Raw genomic sequence first — 19,296 nt, forward strand, 5'->3', positions numbered from 1 at the left:
TGAACACAGCTCCAAAGTTGCCATAAAGAGTCTATTCCTAGTTAACCCTCCAAAGATGACAAAGTCTCATTAAACACAGGAACCATCAGGGGTGGTGTCTTCATGATCCCAGCTTTATCTGGGGGAGGGGAGAGGAGACGTCTTAAACAAAGGACATCACCTGGGGGAGCTTTCGTCCTCTTGCATAAGGCCCCACCAGGTATGCAGTGACAGAATTTCTACAGTTCTTTCATGAGTAGCCTGTGTGATGGCAAATCAGACCTGAAGCCACCAGCCTTGCTGAGGGGAAGGAAGTGTACACATACTCTCCTATCATTTACCCAACAGATATCTGATGTCTGCCTACTCTGTACCTGAAGTCAGACATTTGCTAGCAGCTGAAGATTCAATGATGAGCAAGACACAATGACTTCAAGGGTAACAGTCTAATGGAGGAGACGAAAAAGTAAACAGGCAATTATGAAACAGGGATAAAATGCTTTGATTGGAAAAAAACCCATGGAACACTGACAAGGAACATCTGATCCAGTCTTGTGGGATACGGAAAGGGTTCCTAGAACAAATGAGGTATGAGACCTGAAGGAGAGGAGGAGTTGGCTGGAATAGTGGGAAGAACTATTCTCCAGAAGAGGTTGGAGAGTGTAGTGCAGAGAACTGAATCTGAGGGCAGCGGAGGGCAGCAGAGGCCAGAGCAAAGATGGTCTCCTAAAAAATGAACACAGAAGGAGTTTCACTGTATACAGCTGGCAATGGGAGGCATGAGAAGGTTTTACACAGAACAGTGGCAGGAAAGGATTTGCCCTTCAGAAAGTCCTAGTTTGGGGGCGCCTGGGTGGCTCAGTGGGTTAAGCCGCTGCCTTCGGCTCAGGTCATGATCTCAGGGTCCTGGGATCGAGTCCCGCATTGGGCTCTCTGCTCGGCAGGGAGCCTGCTTCCTCCTCTCTCTCTCTGCCTGCCTCTCTGCCTGCTTGTGATCTCTGTCCAATAAATAAATAAAATCTTAAAAAAAAAAAAAGAAAGAAAGAAAGTCCTAGTTTGGGCGCTTGGGTGGCTCAGTCTGTTGAGCAGCTGCCTTCGGCTCAGGTCATGATCCCAGGGTGCTGGGACGGAGTCCTGCATCTGGGTTCCCAGCTCGGTGGGGAGTCTGCTTCTCCTCTGCCCCTCCCGCTACTTGTGCGTGCGCAGGCTCTTTCACTCTCTCTTGCAAAAATAAAATCTTTTTTAAAAAAATGAAAAGCACATTAGGAGGTGGTTTCAGTAAGCAAGATGTGGGGTGCCTGGCTGGCTCAGTCAGAGGAACTTGCAACTCTTGATCTTGGGGTTGTGAGTTTGAGTTCCAAGGTGGGTGTAAAAATTACTTAAAAGTAAAATCTTTAGGGGCACCTCGTTTGGTAAGGTGCCAACTCGATTTCAGCTCAAGTCATGATCTCAGGGTCCTGGGATGGGACCCACTCTGGGCTCTGTGTTCAGCAGGCAGTCAGCTTCAGGATTCTCCCTCTCCCTCTGCCCCACCCACTGCTTGCTCACCCTAAAAATAAAATAAAATAAAATCTTTCTTTAAAAATATTTTATTTATTGGGGCACCTGGGTGGCTCAGTGGGTTAAGCCTCTGCCTTTGGCTCAGGTCATGATCTCGGGGTCTTGGGATCGAGCCCCGCGTTGGGCTCTCTGCTTGGTGGGGAGCCTGCTTCCCCCTCTCTCTCTGCTTGCCTCTCTGCCTACTTGTGATCTCTGTCAAATAAATAAATAAAATCTTAAAAATATATTTATTTATTTACTTATTTGAGAGAGAGAGAGCGTGCGCAGAGAGCAGAGAGAGACAGAGAAAACGCAAGCTGGGGGGGGGGGAAGAATGGGAGAAGCAGACTCCCCACTGAGCAGGGAGCCCAGCGTGGGGCTCGACCCCAGGGGCCAGGGACCACAACCTGTGCTGAAGGGAGATGCCCAACTGACGGAGCCACCCAGGTGCCCTCCCCCCAAATAAAATCTTTAAAAGTATTTGCAACGACAAGACTGGAGCTAGAGTGTATTAATGCTAAGTGAAATAAATCAGAGAAATACAAATACTGTATGATTCATGATCTCACTCATATGTGGAATTTAAGAAAACAGATGAACATATGGGAAGGGGACGAAGGAAAAAAAAAAAAAGGAGAGAGAGAAACAAGCCATAGGAGACTCTTAAAGATAGAAAACAGACAGGGTTGATGGAGGGAGGTGGGTGGGGGGTGGGTTAAACGGGTGATGGGTATTAAGGAGGGCATCTGTTGTGATGAGCACTGGGAGGTGTATGTAATTAATGAATCACTGAATTTTACTCCAGAAACCAATATTGCGCTGTATGTTAACTACGGAAAATTTAAAAGAAGAAACACTGTAAGCAAGATGTGGCCTGGTGATGGTCTGAATGACTGCAGCAGAGCCCATTACCTTGCTTCTATCTTTGCAACTCCACGAGGCAGATAGAACTAACCCATTTTATGGATGGGAAATCCAAGGAGCAGGAAAATTAATTAACGTGCCCAAGGTCACATGGTAAGTCGTGAGAGAGCAAGTAGAGAAAGGAAGGTTGGTCACGACTGAATGACTAGTCCGCTAATATTTATTGGTTTGGGGAGGGTGCCAAAAGGAGCAGGAGCTGTTGAGTACAATATGCAAGCGTCCAGCTTGGATAACCGGGCAATGACTGAGTGAAGAAATACAGGAGGGGTGCCTGGGTGGTTCAGTCGGGTTAAGCATTCTACTTTGGGTTTCAGCTCAGGTTGTGATCTCATGGGTCATGGGATGTAGCCTCATGTCACATTCCCCGTTCAGCAGTGAGTTGGCTAGATTTTCTCCCTCTCTCCGCCCCTCTCCTCACTCTCTCTCACGCGCCCCCCTCTCCATCTCAAATGGATAAGTAAATCTAAAGGAAGGAAAGAGGAGGAAGGAAAGAAGGGAGGGAGGGGAAGAATTATAGGAGAGACAGCTGGGAGCTGGTGGAGGAAAATGCGAAGGTCACGTGGGGCATTGACTTTAAGGTGCCTGGGTCATTTCCAGATGGAGGGGTCTCCAAGGCAGTTAGGCGCAAGGGCTACTGTGAAACTCAGAGTGAGATCTTGAGGTTATCAGCCTCAATCTCCCCCCAGAAGGAAAAACAAAACCACCTTTGGAGATGCTGAAAAATGATACAAACTTTGAACATGAAGCATTTAGGAAAACAGATTTTAAAATGGGATTAACTATGAAACAATTTTAGGTCACAACAAGGTAATTTTCTTCTGTTAGTTTCACTCCTCAGTGGTTTTCACTAATGACCTTTTATCTTGGAGTCCCCAACAGAGAAGCGGTAGCCCAGGCTATCATAAGGATGGGTATCTAACCAATGCTTCAAAGAGTCCATTTATCCCAGGGCACAGGAACTCCTTTTTAAATAATACCAACTTTTGAAACAGTAGGGAACCACTTAGCAAATTATCATTTCAGTGCGTTCATCAGTATCCTAGCGGCCTGGAAGCAAAGCCCTAACCTAGCCTCTTAGAGAACAGATCCCACAGAAGGAAATCTCCTTTACAACAATGGTGAAGCATTAACATATCAAATACCTTTAGAGCAGAGGCTCCGGGTGAGCCCGGGTTTTCCTTTTACGTTTCCTCCCAGAAATAAAAACTGCTGATCACGTAGAGGGAAAAATAGAATTTTAAAAAGGGTTTTAATAAAACCTCTTTCCGTTTCCAAGTTTTGGCAATAGGTATAGTTACAATTTTACTTCCGTATTTGTGTTTTTCCTCAATTTAAAGCACTTCTACTCCCTCCCTCTGCCTAGCCTGGTCCTCCCTTTAAAGAAGGTATTCATCAAAGAAAATTGCTTGTAAGTGATTTGAAAACATAGCCACACCCTAGTAATACATAATCACTGCCTTAGGCAAACTAACTGTCGTGAACAGAGAGCCTTTGACTGTTTCTGAGAGGTTATCTGTTCTGGGATCCCAATACTGGTTCAGTAGAAATTGTTTCAGCATTCTCAACAGGTACCCAAAAATACCTCCTTAAAGCAACAAAGGCCTCCTCTCATTTCTGCTTTTGGATGTGTTTGTTTTTTTCCCTCTCCAAGGCTAATGGGCCTCTCATAACCAAATTATTTCCATGCTCTTTTGCTACCAGCCCAATCTTTATAGGAAACTACCCAGATTTTTGCATCTTCCCAAATTTTGGTAATATCCAGAGGGCTCACCCATGTGTGAAAACAACGTACACCCCCATTTCCACGAGAACATCTGTACAAATGCATTAATGTAAAGACAGTCATGCCCATTTTAATGAATCTGATGAAATGCCATCTTAGGAATCAGTGCTGGATGACTAAAATAATTCTCAGTGTTTTGATTTTTAAAAATTATACTTTTAATTATAGAATATTGTTAGAATACAGATGTAGACACTAGCATAACTGCGACCAATACCGTACGAAAAACTGCTCTACACACTTACTTATTCACTCACTCTCCACAACCATAGAAAACAGGCACAAAGTGTTCAGGGTATGTGCAGAAGCAGCCAGAGACTGGGGAGCAGAAGACATGCAAAAAGCATTAGCAAAGAGAGTCTGATGCATAAGTTCTACACAAAGTTCAACACGGCAAATGGGCAGCAGTTGGGAAAAAAGAGAGGAAACAGGTGGTCTTGGCCCTTGCCCTTCTAATTTCCCAGCTGGAGTGTAGGCATATAGAGAGAAGGCTGGGGCACTTAGAAGCCTCTTCTTGAGCCACTCACCTCTAAGAAGCTAAAAGCAGCAGCAGGAACAGCTTGGGGCGAGGCAGAAGAGTGGGGGAAGAAAACGGGAGTGATATATACTTGGGTCATGAGGATGCTGTCTTCTGGGGCCACTCCAAAGCTGATGCCCACTGTGGCTCACAGAAACAACAGGAGAACTTTGCTAGTCATTAAAACCATTAGCAACACTGACACGGGAAAAGACATACTCGAGTTGAGTCATCAAGAACATGTAAGTCATTCAACAATTAAAATATGAATACCCACCATCAGCTAGATTTTTGTATAGAACACAAAACATGCTCCCTGCCCCAGTTTATATTTCAGTAGGGGAGGCGACATAATAAAGAAACCTCCTTCAGGGAGTGGTGGTGTTACTTTCAAGGCTTTGTCACTCACTGCAGAGGATGCAGGCCCACACAGCTGTGGGTCCTCATGACTCATTTTAGCAGACTCCCCGAGAGACCACTGGCTCCCTTAACACACCAAGTCCCAAAGACCTACGGCAGAAGTATTTTTCAAATGTTACAACACTCACGATAAAGCACAGTAGGAAGAACTTGGGGGCACTCTCAAAAATATATATTCCTTACTCTAGTCCCCTCACACTGCCATCCCCAAAAGCCTGGGTAAGCATCAACATCTGGGGTATTTCTTAATTCCTATGGTGAGCTGGGATGAGAGGATCTGACACTAACAGGTTTAAATTGGGTCAACTCTCATTTTAACTACATGTTTCTGTAGACTGAGAGGATGGAGATACATTCCTATCTAGGTTTATTAATTCCTTGTGACTAGGCCAAAGAGAAGATAATTCAGTCTGAGAACAGGACAATCAACCTCTCTATCCGGTCATTGTCTCCCCCAATTGGCTGATACACAGAAACAAGTGCTTAGTTCTGTACAAAGACAGATCTTACAGGAGAGTGCACACTAGAGCACTAGTGTTTAAGTTTTTTTCCTTAGAAAATAATGAAAACAAAAGGACATTTCTCACACTGAAGTTGTCTGCAGCTCTGTCACATGATCAACATCACCCAAGAACATGCTAATTCTGTGTGAATACAGTTTCCGTTACTGGAAAAATTACAAGAATACACGTTTTACTGTACATTACACATGCCCTTATGCAAGCCAAGATGAACACTGGGATGTGGCCCTTATCAAATTCTAGAGTTAGCAGTATAAGGAGAATTGATCTTAAAGGGCAGAGGGGGAAGAACACAGAAAGGACCGGTGGTATTCCTTGGGGAGGAATTCTGTGTTTCCTTCCCTGAAGTGGTCAATTCCACTTGCTCCTTACACTCCACCATCAGTATGGTCCTAGCTTTCCTTGAAGATATTTTCCCTACAATGTTCCCTACAGTGATTCCCAAAGAAAATGAATACATTCTGATTAATGGCGAGAACAACAGTGGGCATCTCTTTTGCTAAAGTCACCACCACTGATGAGTTCCTTGGTCCCCAAACCTGTGTCTCATTTTTCCTTTCAATCTGTATCTTCAGTTAGCTTCTCCAAAGATGCAAGCTTTAATAAAGTTAAATTAGAAATAATGAGAAAAGTTTTGATCATTGCCTTCATCGTGCAGAATCCTGCTCTCAGGAAGATGGAAAGAGACAAATGCATGAGCAACTCAAGGAAAAAGCCTTTTGAAGGGGAAGATGTGTGTGCCCAACTACTACAGAGAGTGAATAGGTGTGGCAATTTGGGCAGTCTCTGGTTGTCTTTTTCTGAAGCAGCTGTGACCACCCTATTACAGTCCAACATTTCCCCTAGCATAGTTCTTTGGGCCAAGGACGAGAGAAATAACTTTTAAAGTTTTACTCCATTTCCAGGCCTGAGTATTTACCAGCATTTATCCCCTGGTCTTCCGATTCCCAGTTATTTGTGGGGTTGATTTTGATGAAGTACTTCATTAATATCGAATGAATAAAAATCATTACTTTGGAGGAGGAGATAACATTCCCAGAGTTGTGGGTCAGAATTGCAAATGGCTTATCTTCTTTGATGTTTTAACCTGTGGCCCACATGGAAATTCAGTATGGTAAAAGAAGCTCAGTCTTGAGAGAGCTCTTGTATATCAAATAAAACTGTACCTTCAAATGAATCATTTCTTGTTAATTACAGGACTTAGTCAGTATGAACTCTCTTATGTTTAATTAGAGCTGAGCTCCGGCTGAAACTCTTCTCACATTCAGTACATTCATACGGCTTCTCTCCCGTATGAACTCTTTGATGTGTGATGAGGTTGGAGCTCTGAGTGAAACCTTTTCCACACTGTACACACTCATAGGGCTTCTCTCCAGTGTGGGTTCTCTGGTGTTTAATTAGATCTGACCTTTCACCAAAGCTTCGCCAACACTCGTTACACTCGTAGGGCTTCTCTCCAGTGTGAATTTTCTGGTGTGTGATGAGATGAGAGCTCCGGCTGAAGCTTTTCCCACAAGCATTACATTCGTATGGCTTTTCCCCAGTGTGGGTTCTCTGGTGCTGAACCAAGTGTGAGATACGGCTGAAATTCTCCCCACATTCGTTACAGTGGTACGGCTTTTCTCCCGTGTGGGCTCTGCGATGGCGCACTAGGTCGGAGTTCTGACTGAAATTCTTCCCACACTCATCACACTTGTAGGGCCTCTCCCCCGTATGGACTCGATAGTGTTTGATGAGATCAGATCTCTCACTGAAGCCTCGTCCACATTCATTACACTCGTAAGGCTTCTCACCTGTGTGGGTCCTCTGGTGCTGAGCTAGGTGAGAGCTCCGGCTGAAGCTTTTCCCACACTCCTCACACTCATAGGGCTTTTCCCCACTGTGTGTCCTTTGGTGCTGGATTAGGTGAGACAGTCGGCAGAAACTTTTCCCACACTCGTTACATTTGTGGGGCTTTTCTCCCGTGTGGATTGTCTGGTGCTGAATGAGGTGAGAGCTTCTTCCAAAACTTTTCCCACACTCATTACAGTCATAGGGCCTTTCCCCAGTGTGTGTTCTTTGATGCTGAATAAGATGTGAGCTTCGACTGAAGCCCTTTCCACATTCATAACACTTATAGGGTCTGTCTCCAGTGTGGGTTTTCTGATGTCGATTAAGGTCTGAGATCTGACTGAAGGCCTTTCCACAATGAGAGCATATATGATATCGGATGCCTGTGTGGACTTCCTTGTGAACAAGCAGATCAGTGACTTGTTGAAGAGGATAGCTTACCCATTCTTCTGCTGTTAAATCTCCCCACTGTCTTTCTGGTCTATCCCCACTTTCAAAGGCCTCTTCATTTTCAGGATTTTCCTCAGTATTCCCAACAGGTCTTTCAGAGGCAGTCCCAAATTCTACATCTTCACTAATCTCTTGCTTTGGATTCACCTCGTTCTCACTCCTGATCTCAAAATCTGTAATAAAGCACAAATAGTCATAATAATAATACTGGCAAATACACACAAAAAATTTATCTACTGTGTAGCAGGCACTGTGCTAAGTTCTTTATCCCATTATTTCAACCACCCTGAAAGTCTGGCATTATGATGATTTCCACTCTATGATGATTTAAATCCAAGACCCGGAGAAGGGCAACACTTGGTGGCTCAGTTGGTTAAGTGTCTGCCTTCAGCTCAGGCCATGATCCCAGGGCCCTGGGATTGAGTCCCACTTCGGTCTCCTTGCTCAGCAGGGAGCCTGCTTCTCCCTCTGCCTGCTGCTGCCCCTGCTTGTGCACTTGCTCTCTCTGACAAATAAATTAAATCTTAAAAAAAAAAAAAACAAAAAAAAAACGAGAGAAGTGACTTGTGCAGGCTTATAAAGTAGTAAATGGTGGAGCCATGATTAAAACCCAGGTCTATCTAATCACGGTTCATGCTCTGTGCCACTAGAGTTAATGTTTCTTTAAGAAAATTATATATATTCCTGGTGTTTTGAAAGAAAAGAGCCAGAAAGAGAAAACACAAAATATAAGAGACTCCATATTAGAATCTCTAAAAGCCAAGGGGCTAGATATTTTATGCGTGATTGTATTGTCTGTTATGTTCTTAACTTTTCAAGTCTTCATTATTACCATGTCACAGTTACTAAGAATCTACTGGGTTACTATGGGAAAAACACATTTTTGTCTGGCTATCGCAAGTCTTTAACTGACAGGAGAGGTGACTGCCGAATGTTACTTGCTACTTTCCAGTGGCCTCCTAGTATGAGTAGAGGAGGGAAGGTTGGAGGATGCAAAAACAGCTCAGAACATTCCCGACATTAATGAAATACAGTCTGCAAATGAAAATGAAAGTATATAACGACTGTCTACAAGAAACTTTCTACCAGACACTGTATTTTCTAAGTTGTGTTTCTTAGCATACCCTTCAACAAAGAGGTTAGTAGGTATGCTGGAAGAAAAGGGTCCATGGATAAATTCATTTGGTGCATGGTGCATCTAATAGCCTCTTCTTAGAAATTCACATGCCATTTAACACATTAAAGGCTCTGACAAGTCTTGAGGTAAAGAAACCTTGTAAATATTATTAACCCAGTGCCAAATTTTCCAGGAACTTGTTTTTCTGTGTGTGCGTGTGTGTGTGTGTGTGTGTGCGTGTGTTCTTTCATGCTTCCATTCTTCTAACAAGTGCTACTTGGGCTGGACCATAGCCATATAAATTCACATTTCTTTAAGATTCTCACTTCATTCTTTTGTTGGATTGAGTGGAATATTTGGATTAGAGACTGCAATACATCTAGGTAATTATCTTCATTTCTAGTTACTTTTCTAAAGGAAAGATCCAAGAATCTTGGAACATCAGGAAGAGCCCAAGTTTAAAATGAAACCCCTCATAGTTGCCTTTTGTTCTGGGAAAGGCTACAGAAATAAGGGTTTCCAAAAAAGAATTATTCCTAATGAATGGCAGATAGCCTAGTGAACCATACACAGTTGCTAACTTCTGTCAAGTGCTACCAAGAGACTAAGTGAGTCAAACACCATTCAGCTCAAGAATATATTATTTATTCTAGTTACATCCATACCAAAGGACAGCCAAGAGTAGACAGGTCTGCAGACCATCAAAAAAATTCACTTCCCTGCCTAATAGAATCTGTGATCATTCTATTCATGATTCTCCTGAACATCTGACACACTCAAAACCTACGATCAACTCTGAATCACCTCTAGACAAGTACCTGCTCCAGATAAATAAAGGATGTCAGCCAAAGCTAGGGCTTAAAGCCAAAACAAACACAAAAATGTGGCTTTTTGCCCTCCCATGAACCTAGGTCAGAACTCCCCTCAATCTTGCAGTAAAATCACCATTTACAGGGGCATTTACATCCTGGCACGCACCATTATGTTAGACCTGTTTGGTCAGTGATCTGTACAAACAGGCTGGAGAAGGGTAGATGACTCAGGGCATAAGAAATCTGAATGTTTCTAAAATGGGCAGAAACAGTTTTTCTTTTTAGACAATATGACCTGATGTTTCTACACTCAAAAGATTTGCCTGTGGACAGAACTCAAGCCAATAGCCAATTAATTGCTTTAAAAATCAAACAACTAGGTTGCATTGTAAAAGTTAAGCCATTTTTGAGAGTCTTGAAAATGTGGGGGTGGAGAGAGAGAGAATCCTTACTTACCTAATGAGACGACGTTTCCATAATTCTCCTGCATAACATCCCTGTAAAGGTCCCTTTGTGTAGGGTCCAGAGGTCTCCATTCTTCCCGAGTGAGGTACATGGCCATATCTTCAAATGTCACAGGTGCCTGAAATCACACAATGCTTCCTCATTACTTGGTATCTGGAGGTTAGTACCAGTTTTTCTTCTTGAAATTAGAGACATGGCTAGAATCGTTGAGAAGGCAAAAGGAATTAACTGAAGAGTGGAGAGAAGAAATAAGCAGACAAAAAAAGAGATGTGGTAGAGAAGGGAGCCATTTACCAGCGGAGTACCCTGCTATTTCCATAGCCAGATGTCCCTGCCTACTCCAGAACTTTATCCTCTAGCGGTACTTTTCTCAGAACACAGGCATCACCTACATCATTCCATAGCTTTACTCACAATGTTCCTCTTTTCCTGGAATCTCTTTCTCAGACTAGTGAGATCTTACACTTCTTTAAGGCCCTGTTCCAGTACCAAATGTTCTTCTGTGCCCCCACCCCCTGCTCCGTTCCACTCCTCCCTCGGACTCTCCAGCATTAATCACTCCCACTTCTTGGTTCTCACACCACTTGGCACTTTGGCACTTAGTTCCTACGACAAATAAAGCTGTTATCACGTCCTATTACAGTTAACCGGATGCGTCGTCTGTCTCCCTAAAGATTGTGAGCAGGCAGGGAGGGCCCGTTTCATCCATCTTTTGTCTCCCCGGTATTTAAAGGTATACAGCCGGTGCTCGATAAATGTTTGTCTGTGGCTATACTGGCCTGATACTGAGGTTCCTGGAGGCAGAATACCGAAGCGAGTGAATTACTAATCCCAGGGAATTGCCAACAGGGATCTGCAGAGCAAAGAAACGCCGGGACAAGGTGGGTAAGCAGAGGCAGGGTCCGAGAAGCCACCCCCGGCTTACCTGGGACCCAGCCATGAGCAGGGTGGCTGCCATCTCGGACTCAAGGATTCGCCTCCAAGAAGAGAGAGCAGGAAAGCAGCTAGCAGACAGCGCTAAAGGAGGCGAAAAGCAGGGCGTCAGGCACAGAAAACAGGCCCTGCCCACTCCCCAGGGCTGGAGTTCTGGCCGCCAGACGGGTGGGGAGGGCCCTGGACCCGGGCCGGGTCACTCTCCTCCCTGACCCTCGAGCGCGACCCGCCCTCTGTGTTTCCGCCACCGTAGGGTGGAGGCACTGCAGGAATTTACTAAGACAGCCCCCTGGCTCGGGCTCTCCCGGGCCGGGGGGTCAAGTCGATGCTGTCTCGGGGAGGAGGCTCTCAGCCCAGCCCACAGAACGCCTCCGCTCTCCCATCTCGAGGCTGGGCCCTTTCCGGCAGCTACCTTAACCAATCAGCGAGCAAGGCTCGCAAAACGCTCTGCCAATTAGATGGCGAACATTAGGCCCGCCTCTTGAGCGCGGCTGAGCACCCTATCACGCCTGCGCCTGTCCCCGTGGCCTGCCGGGAGTTGGAGTTCCATTCTGGCGTACAAAGGCCAGTCAGAGGCCAAAAACCAAGGAGGGAAAAGAACAAAAGGGTGAAGAAAGAAGCACGTCCTCCTAGCCAGGGCGTAGTATCTTCCGCTTTCTTCACTTGGAGACTACAGCCCGATTAAGCCAGAGAGGTTGCCCTGCATCTCCTCACGACCTTAGAAGCTTATCTTGAGTCGGGCCTTAACTTCGACTTCGGGCCTAATTTAGATGCTGGCCTGTGTTGGGTTCTTCTGGGATTGGCCCTCATTTGACAGCCGGGGCCTGAGAGGAAAGCGGCAGCCGCCCACTCCCCAGGGGAGACTCAGCGGCAGCGCTGTAACTTTGAGCTCCGCCCACGCACTACGTCTCCCAGCAGAGCCTGCGGCACTCTCACTGGCTACCCGGACTACAACTCCCAGGAGACCCTGCGCCGCGGGCGCGCTGGCTAGTGCGGTACGCGGCTTGGCCAGGGGGTGTCCCGGCTCCACCGCTGTTAACCCTATAGAGGCATCCAACCTTGTCCTTCTAAAGAGGGCGCCCCTTGAGGGGCGGGTTAAGTTGCGCCCAGTAGAGGGGATGCGAAAACCCTGAGGGTATACAGAAGCGACGGTGGGAGGGCGCCGAAGGAGGAGCGAGTCCGGCCTCAGGGCTGAGAAGAGTCGTCCTTATCATCCCTGACGGGTTGTCTCCTAAAAGGATTTCTGACGGTTTCCTGCACGGATGAGTTCTTGGGCCTCGGAGCCCTGAGCCGGGCGGACCTTCAGGATGCTAGCAGTCCCTGACCGGCTGAAGGTGGGAAGCCGAAAAACCCAGCTGGGGAAAGAACAGACTTACCTCCTGACCCGCAAAAGATCCACTAGATCGCCGGCTCCAAGATCTGAGAGGCCTCAAACAGATTCCAAATCCGCAGGCAGAGTTCTCTGAGACTTCGGGTGTTTGGAAGGATTCTGGAGATCACTGGCAGATCCCGGATATCTCAGCCCCGCAGGTAGATTTCAAATCCGTAGACTTGGCTGCAGAGCCCAGAGATCCGTAGGCGGATCCCAAAGACTCACAGACTCTCAGGCAGCTCAGAGAAACCACAGACTCATAGGCAGATCGCTGAGACCACAGCAGCTAGCCAAGAAACACCAGCAGCAGCTAAGCTGCATTCAACTGGAGTTCTTCCGAACGGAAGGGCTTGCAGCCTTCCCTTTCCCCAGCCAGGATGAGAAAATTAGACAATGGCAGCAGAGCACTAGGGAAGGCAGGCATTCTGCGTGGGGAAGAGCTCTGAGCTCGCTGTAGCCTTGGAGAGGGAAGTGATGGAAAAAGAATATAGCAGCTTATTAGGGACTCCCACCCTCTTCAAGTTATAAATATCCCCAGAACCTTGGCTACGTGCCCAGAAGCCTGTTGTCTCTAACTTTACAGGAGACTTCTTTGCCTGGGCTGGGAAAGGGGCTTTTCTTTTGTTTTGCAGATATATCCACCCACTGAGTGACTTGAATTCTCCACCCCCCCCCCCAACCCCCAACATGACTCCAGGCTATGCTTTTATTAGTGAGTGTCCTGTTCCCAGTGCCCAGTTATTTATGGTTAAATTACTCAAGTGTCTGAAAAGAGCTAGGACCCTACCCAGCCCTGAGGCTGGCTCTCCCACTCCCACTCCTCATCCCCAGCTGTGAGGGTAGGAATTCTTTAGATAGCTCAGAATTATACCATCCTACCCCATCTGAAATTTATTTGGGTACCACACACAAAAAAATAAAGAAGAAGAAGAAAGAAAGAGAAAAAGGAATTTTGGAAGGTCCCCAAGAGACGGTGTCCGCAGTGGGAAGAGCGTGGGGTATCGAGGTCAGACAGACCTGAGTTGGAATCCTGGCTAGCTGTCCTTTAGAAAGTGATTCAATCTCCGCAGGCCCATTTCCCTTTCTGTAAGACAGAGCAATCGCCCCTCAGTTGGTGGTGAGCACTGAGTGAGGTGACATAAAGCACTACGCAGAAGGAACGCTCACATAATAGCTGTTACTATTATTTATCCTGCCTTTGGTGGCGGGGGTAGGGGGGACACTTCCAGAAAGGCCTGTGGATATTTTCACTGGCTCAGAAAACCTGGGAAGTCAGAGTGGCCCAGGAGCTGTGAGAATCTGCTGGTGGCCTTCCCCTCATGTGGTGTTTCTGCTGGAAATCCAGAGGGGATTGGAAGTTGGGCCGGTTTGGTGGATTCAAGCAAATTGGTAGATTGAGCCCAGTAGAGCAGAGGTATTTGAAGCTGCCAGAACTCAGAAAGTGGAGACCTCACGCTCAGGGAAACTTCTCCACAAGGACAAGGAAAGGGGGGTGGGGCGTGGGGTCAGTACAGACTTTGGTGCAGTAATTGCACATTTCTAATTGGGCCTAAGGTGAGTTGAGCCCCTGAGCCTGTCAGCCCAGCAGGGCTCCCTTTTCATCCCTTCTCTGACAGATTGCTTTGTAAACTTCCTTAGCCCTTTCTCCCCCTAGCTCCAGTGCTCTAAGTCCTTCTTTGTCCTCTCACTGTTTCTTTTATTCCTCAGGCCTGCCTGGGGGCTGGCCTCCTTCTGCGAGTAAGTGCTTCTCTCTCTCTTCACCTGGGACCCTTAGAGGGCGGAGGAGAAGAGAGGCTGAGAGCAAAGGGAAAGCCCAACTGCCTTTGGTGCCCTTGGGGAAGAAGGGGGGAAAGACGGCGGGTGAGGGGCTTCCTGCCGCAGCCTTCAGCGGGACTCTGAGGGTTGGGGGGGGGGGTCACTGGAGAAGGAGGTGGCTTCCTGCCCCATTGTTCAGGACTTCATTGTTTCTCAGGAATACTTATTGTATGAGAATTTTCAATAATTAACTTGGAAAGCTGCACGTGTTCCCATCATTCGGCCAACACTGAGCACCTACTGGGTACAGAGGGGGCAGCAGAGCCCCTCATCACGGAAAGGGGCCAGAAGAACCACTGGGCCAGGGTCTCCAAGTTAGGCTTTTGACATTATCTCCGAATGGGGTTATACGTTATGTCAGATCCACTGACCAATTTGATCAAAGACCCTCTTTCTGTGCCCTTAAGCTTGTTTCTTATTAACAAAGACTACTATGCCTGTGGAGCACCCTACATTATTATATTTTAATAAATCCTTTAATCATCTTGTGAGCAGCACAATTATGGTGTGATTTTTTTTTTTTGTATTAGAAGCCATTAATGTATTAAACGTGGAAAAATATGCCTCAGTATTTATTTGTGAACTTGTTTTGCCATCTTATTTTCACATGTCCTAGGAGCATCAAGAAAAATCCCAGCGCCCTGGGTTCCCCTTGACCCCTACTCCGAGCAGAGCACAAGGAGTTGGGGACAGGGGGACACACTGACGCCGGGTCGCGGGTTGCTCGTTGCGGTCCAAGTGCCTTAGTATACGATGAGCAAGTCTGTGCAGAGGAGGGGGCGGGCAGACAGCACAGGGCAGGGGAGGAGGCTTCCCAGAGGAGGTGACATCTGAGCTGGCTCGCAGAGACTGTAGGAGTCTTGGAGGTGGAGAACGAGGGAAGGCATCCAGTCTTCAGAACAGCATGTGCGAAGTCAGGGAGACGTGAAAGGACACAGCTTGTTCCAGGATGGCCGGGACTGTGCTGGGCTAGAGGAAGAGTGTGGGTGGAGTGGCCGGGGGAGGAAGCCGAGCAGGGACAGTCTCTTATGTCCCCTTGCCTGCCTGCCTCAGCCTTTGGCCTGTGGATCAACAGAGCTGGTGATGAGGTGCAGATGGGGGTCGGGGTGGGGGTGGGGTGGCAGACTGGGGCTGGCCTGGGGTGCGGAGAGCAGAGCCACTCGCAGGAGGAGGGGGAGTGGAGAGGCCTGGGAAGTTCCTTACGAGCTCCAGAGTTTCAGCTGGTTTTCTCCTGAGACAATCAACATTTTCCCCCAAAATGTAAGCAATTGCATTAAAAACGTACAACAAAGTTATCTAGTGTGAGTTAGTCTACTTAAAAGCATTGGATAGGCCCCCGTTCACCGAACGTGCTTCCTGTGTCTCTCTTCGGTATCAGACACTGCGGGGAGACAGGACACAGCCCCTCACAATGACCGTGGGGCTTGCTGTGACAATTAAATGTGAGAATGGTAGCAACACAGAGGCACAGAGGAGGGCCTGGGCACACGGGCACCATCCTTGTTATGAGGGAAGTAAAACACACCGCAGATGCTCTTGAGATGAAGCCCTATTTCAAAGTGGCTTAAGAGCATGAACAGCAGCCTGGGTTCAGTCCAGATTGTCCCCTGGAAGCAAATTACTCTTTGAACTTTGGTATCCTCATTTTGTGAAGAGTATGATAATACGGGGCACCTGGGTGGCTCAGTCGGTTAAGTGTTTGACTTTGGCTCAGGTTATGATCGCAGGGTCCTGGGATCTGGTCTCACATCAGGGTCCCCACTCACTGGGGAGTCTGCTTCTCCCTCCCCCTCTGCCCCTCCCCTTGCACATGCGCGCTCTCTCTCTCTCAAAGAAATAAATAAAATCTTTTTTAAAAAGTATAATAATACAATTCGTAGAGATGGAAAGCAGAATAGTTGCCTAGGGCTTGCCTAGGGCTCAGGGAGGAGGGAATGGGAAATTGCTTAATAGGTAGAGCGGTGCAATTTTGCAAGATGAAAATGTTCTGGAGATGGGCTGCATAATGATGGGAATGTACTTCACACTACTGAACTATGTGTGTACTGAAAAATGGTTACGATAGGTGCTCATTTTGGCAGCACATACACCAAAAGTGGATCAATACAAAGAAGATTAGCAAGCCCCCCTGCGCAAGGATGACAAGCAAATCTGTGACGCATTCCATTAAAAAAAAAGCCCCCCCAAAAGGTTAAAATAATAAGTTTTATGTTATCTATGTGTTGTCACAATTTTAAAAAGGGGCACCTGGGGGCTCCTGGGTGGCTCAGTCAGTTAAGTGTTGACTATTGATTTCAGCTCAGGTCATGATCTCAGGGTCGTGGGATTAAGCCCTACCTGGGGCTCCAAGCTAGGCATGGAGTCCGCTTCAGATGGTCTCTCTCCTTCTGCCCCTCGCCCTCTGCATGTGTGCACACAGGCTCTCTCTCTCTCTAAGTAAATCTTTTTTTTGAAGGGTGCACCTGGCTGGCTCAGTCAGTAAAGCATCTGACTCTTGATCTCGAGGTTGAGAGTTTGAGCCCCAAGTTGGGTGTAGAGATTACTTAAAACTAAACTCTTTTAAAACACAAAACAAGAGAATATAATCCTAGTAATCCAGTTCATGGGGTCTGAGGGTTAGTGGGGACAATATAAAGTAAGCCCCTCTACTCACAGTAATGACAATCACTAACATTCACTGATCAAGCACTTCATGTCAGGTATGATTGTAACGAATCCTCACAACCCTTTGGGCCAGGTGCCATTATTTCCACCATCTTCCAGAGGTAAGACAGAGGCATGGAGAAGTTTCATAATGTGCCCAAGATACCTGGCTAGTCAATAATTTCACAACATAAATGTTATCCATGCTGGGAAACGAAATCGTCACCATCATCACCATGGTAGAATGCAGCGTAAGTATTCAAGTGTCACCACGCTGTGGGAGTTCCAAGGACCATCTTTTTTTTTTTTTTTAAGATTTTATTTATTTATTTGACAGAGAGAGAGAGAGATCACAAGTAGGCAGAGAGGTAGGCAGAGGGAGGGGGGGGAAGCTGGATCCCGGCTGAGCAGAGAGCCTGATGCAGGGCTCGATCCCATGACCCTGAGATCATGACCTGAGCTGAAGGCAGAGGCTTTAACCCTCTGAGCCACCCAGGCCCCCCCTCCCCCAGGACCATCTCTTATGGCCAGGGGATTAGAGAAGTCTTCACAGAAGAGGTGCCTCTGGGAAGAGAGGCAGTGGAAGGGTCAACAAAAGGATTAAGAGGATTAAGGGGTACAAACTTCAGTTACAGAATAAGTCATGAAGACAAAAAGTACAGCACAGGGAATATAGTTAATAACATCGTTAATAATGCTGTCTGGCGACAAATGGTGACTATACTCACTTGTCAAATCACTAGGCTGTACATGTGACATTAAGAATGTTTGTCAACTTTACTTCAATTAAAAAACAAAACAAAACACGCACCTGAGGTGAGCCTTGAAGGATGGGTAAGATTAGGACGGGGAGAGGGAGGAGGAATCAGAATAGGCAGTCACAGCTGGGAAGGTCCATCGGGTTTTCAAGGACGGGGCAAGCACCTCCCACAGGCTGGAGCAAAGGGGCAGCAGAGGTCAAAGATAAGCCACCTAAGACAGGAGAGGAGCTTTGAAAGTCAAACTAAGGAGTCTAAGTTTTGTTTGGCCGCTGGAGGAAATGCAGGGGAGGAGACTGGCGCGGTGGGGAGAACGATGCTCAGAGCCAGGCAGGGCAGGGGCAGGTAAGGTAGGGATGCTTTGAGCTAGGAGGCCGGTAGAAGGTGTTTGCATCAGTGCAGGAAAAAAGAAACCCTGAAAGAATGTTGCCAGTGTTGGGGGAGGGCAGGGTTGAACAAGGGAGCGACAATAGAATCGGTAACTGACAAAAGAGAAGAGGGCAAGGGGAGGGTCCGAGATGGTTCTAGAAAGCCATCTAGCTGACAAATATACAAGAAGAGGGCACTTACAGAAAGAGAAGATGTGAGTTTAGTTTCAGATTAATTGTATGGAGAGGGCCAGCGTATTGAGAGGAGAAATCCAGATAGACACTCCGGTGACGTAAGTCTTAAGCTAAGGGAATCTTAGGGCTAAAGACAGATTTGGTAGTGTGAATGAGCATACGAGGAAAGATTTCTCACTCCATAGTCTTTCACGTTCCTGTAACCTTTAGAAAATATCTTCTAAGTTGGTTCTAAGATCTTGAATGTATTTTGTTTTCAAGGTCTTTTGGCCATGACATTACCGGCCATGCCACTGCCTCTGTGTTTCACCTTCCCTGACCTTGCCTTTTTCCTCCTGTAAGGTAGCAGTCTCCCCTCCCCTGGGAAGCCTTCCCAGTGGCAGAAGTTCACACTAACTCCCTTGCCGCTCGCGCCCTCGTCTTGGACATGAAGGAGGCGATGGGGTTAAATCAGGAGTCCCAGCCAACAGGCTTTGTGCAAGAACTGTGTGACACACAGCATGGCCAGTGTGGCTGGAGCACAAAGTATGGGGGCAGGGCAGAGGCCAGCCCTGTGGGACCTGCTCCTGCGAAATGCAGGGGCGGGGGGGGGGGGGGGGGGGGGGAGGGGGCGAAGGGGGGGGGGGGGTGGGGGGGACAGAAGGCCTAAAAGGCGGTGGGTGTCGGGGGCGGGGCTATAATGTGATCAGATTTGCAATTTTGAAAAGCCTATTCTGGGCAGTGGAGGGAAGAGCATGGACTGGAGGGACTCCAGAGTGGACACAGGAAGGCCAGTTGGGAGGATATTGATGTCTGCTGATGAACACAGTCTGAGGCCTATTCATGCTTTTCTGTGTCCTTTTGTGAGCCTAGAGG

General features: G+C 47.1%; 1 protein-coding gene and 1 non-coding gene across 3 annotated transcripts; one reads left to right on the forward strand and one right to left on the reverse strand.

The window, feature by feature from the left end:
* Positions 1-3,661: 3,661 nt before the first annotated feature.
* ZNF436 (zinc finger protein 436) lies at positions 3,662-15,020 on the reverse strand. 2 transcript variants are annotated; one of them, XM_059376608.1, is made up of 4 exons: positions 12,667-15,020; positions 11,283-11,374; positions 10,349-10,475; positions 3,662-8,136 (listed from the first exon to the last, which is right to left on the reverse strand). In XM_059376608.1, exons 2-4 carry the CDS (start codon positions 11,313-11,315, stop codon positions 6,884-6,886), a joined length of 1,413 nt encoding a protein of 470 aa, XP_059232591.1. In that variant the 5' UTR covers positions 11,316-11,374; positions 12,667-15,020; the 3' UTR covers positions 3,662-6,883. The 2 variants fall into 2 exon arrangements, with proteins under 2 accessions (XP_059232591.1, XP_059232590.1); XM_059376607.1 differs by lacking the exon at positions 12,667-15,020 and adding an exon at positions 12,008-12,076.
* Positions 15,021-16,542: 1,522 nt separating this feature from the next.
* LOC132002326 (U6 spliceosomal RNA) lies at positions 16,543-16,650 on the forward strand. The gene has a single exon (XR_009399823.1). It is a non-coding gene; the product is annotated as a U6 spliceosomal RNA (small nuclear RNA).
* The last annotated feature ends 2,646 nt before the right edge of the window (positions 16,651-19,296 follow it).

The sequence above is a fragment of the Mustela nigripes genome, chromosome 14, assembly GCF_022355385.1.
Source record: "Mustela nigripes isolate SB6536 chromosome 14, MUSNIG.SB6536, whole genome shotgun sequence".
NCBI classification, from domain to species: domain Eukaryota; kingdom Metazoa; phylum Chordata; class Mammalia; order Carnivora; family Mustelidae; genus Mustela; species Mustela nigripes.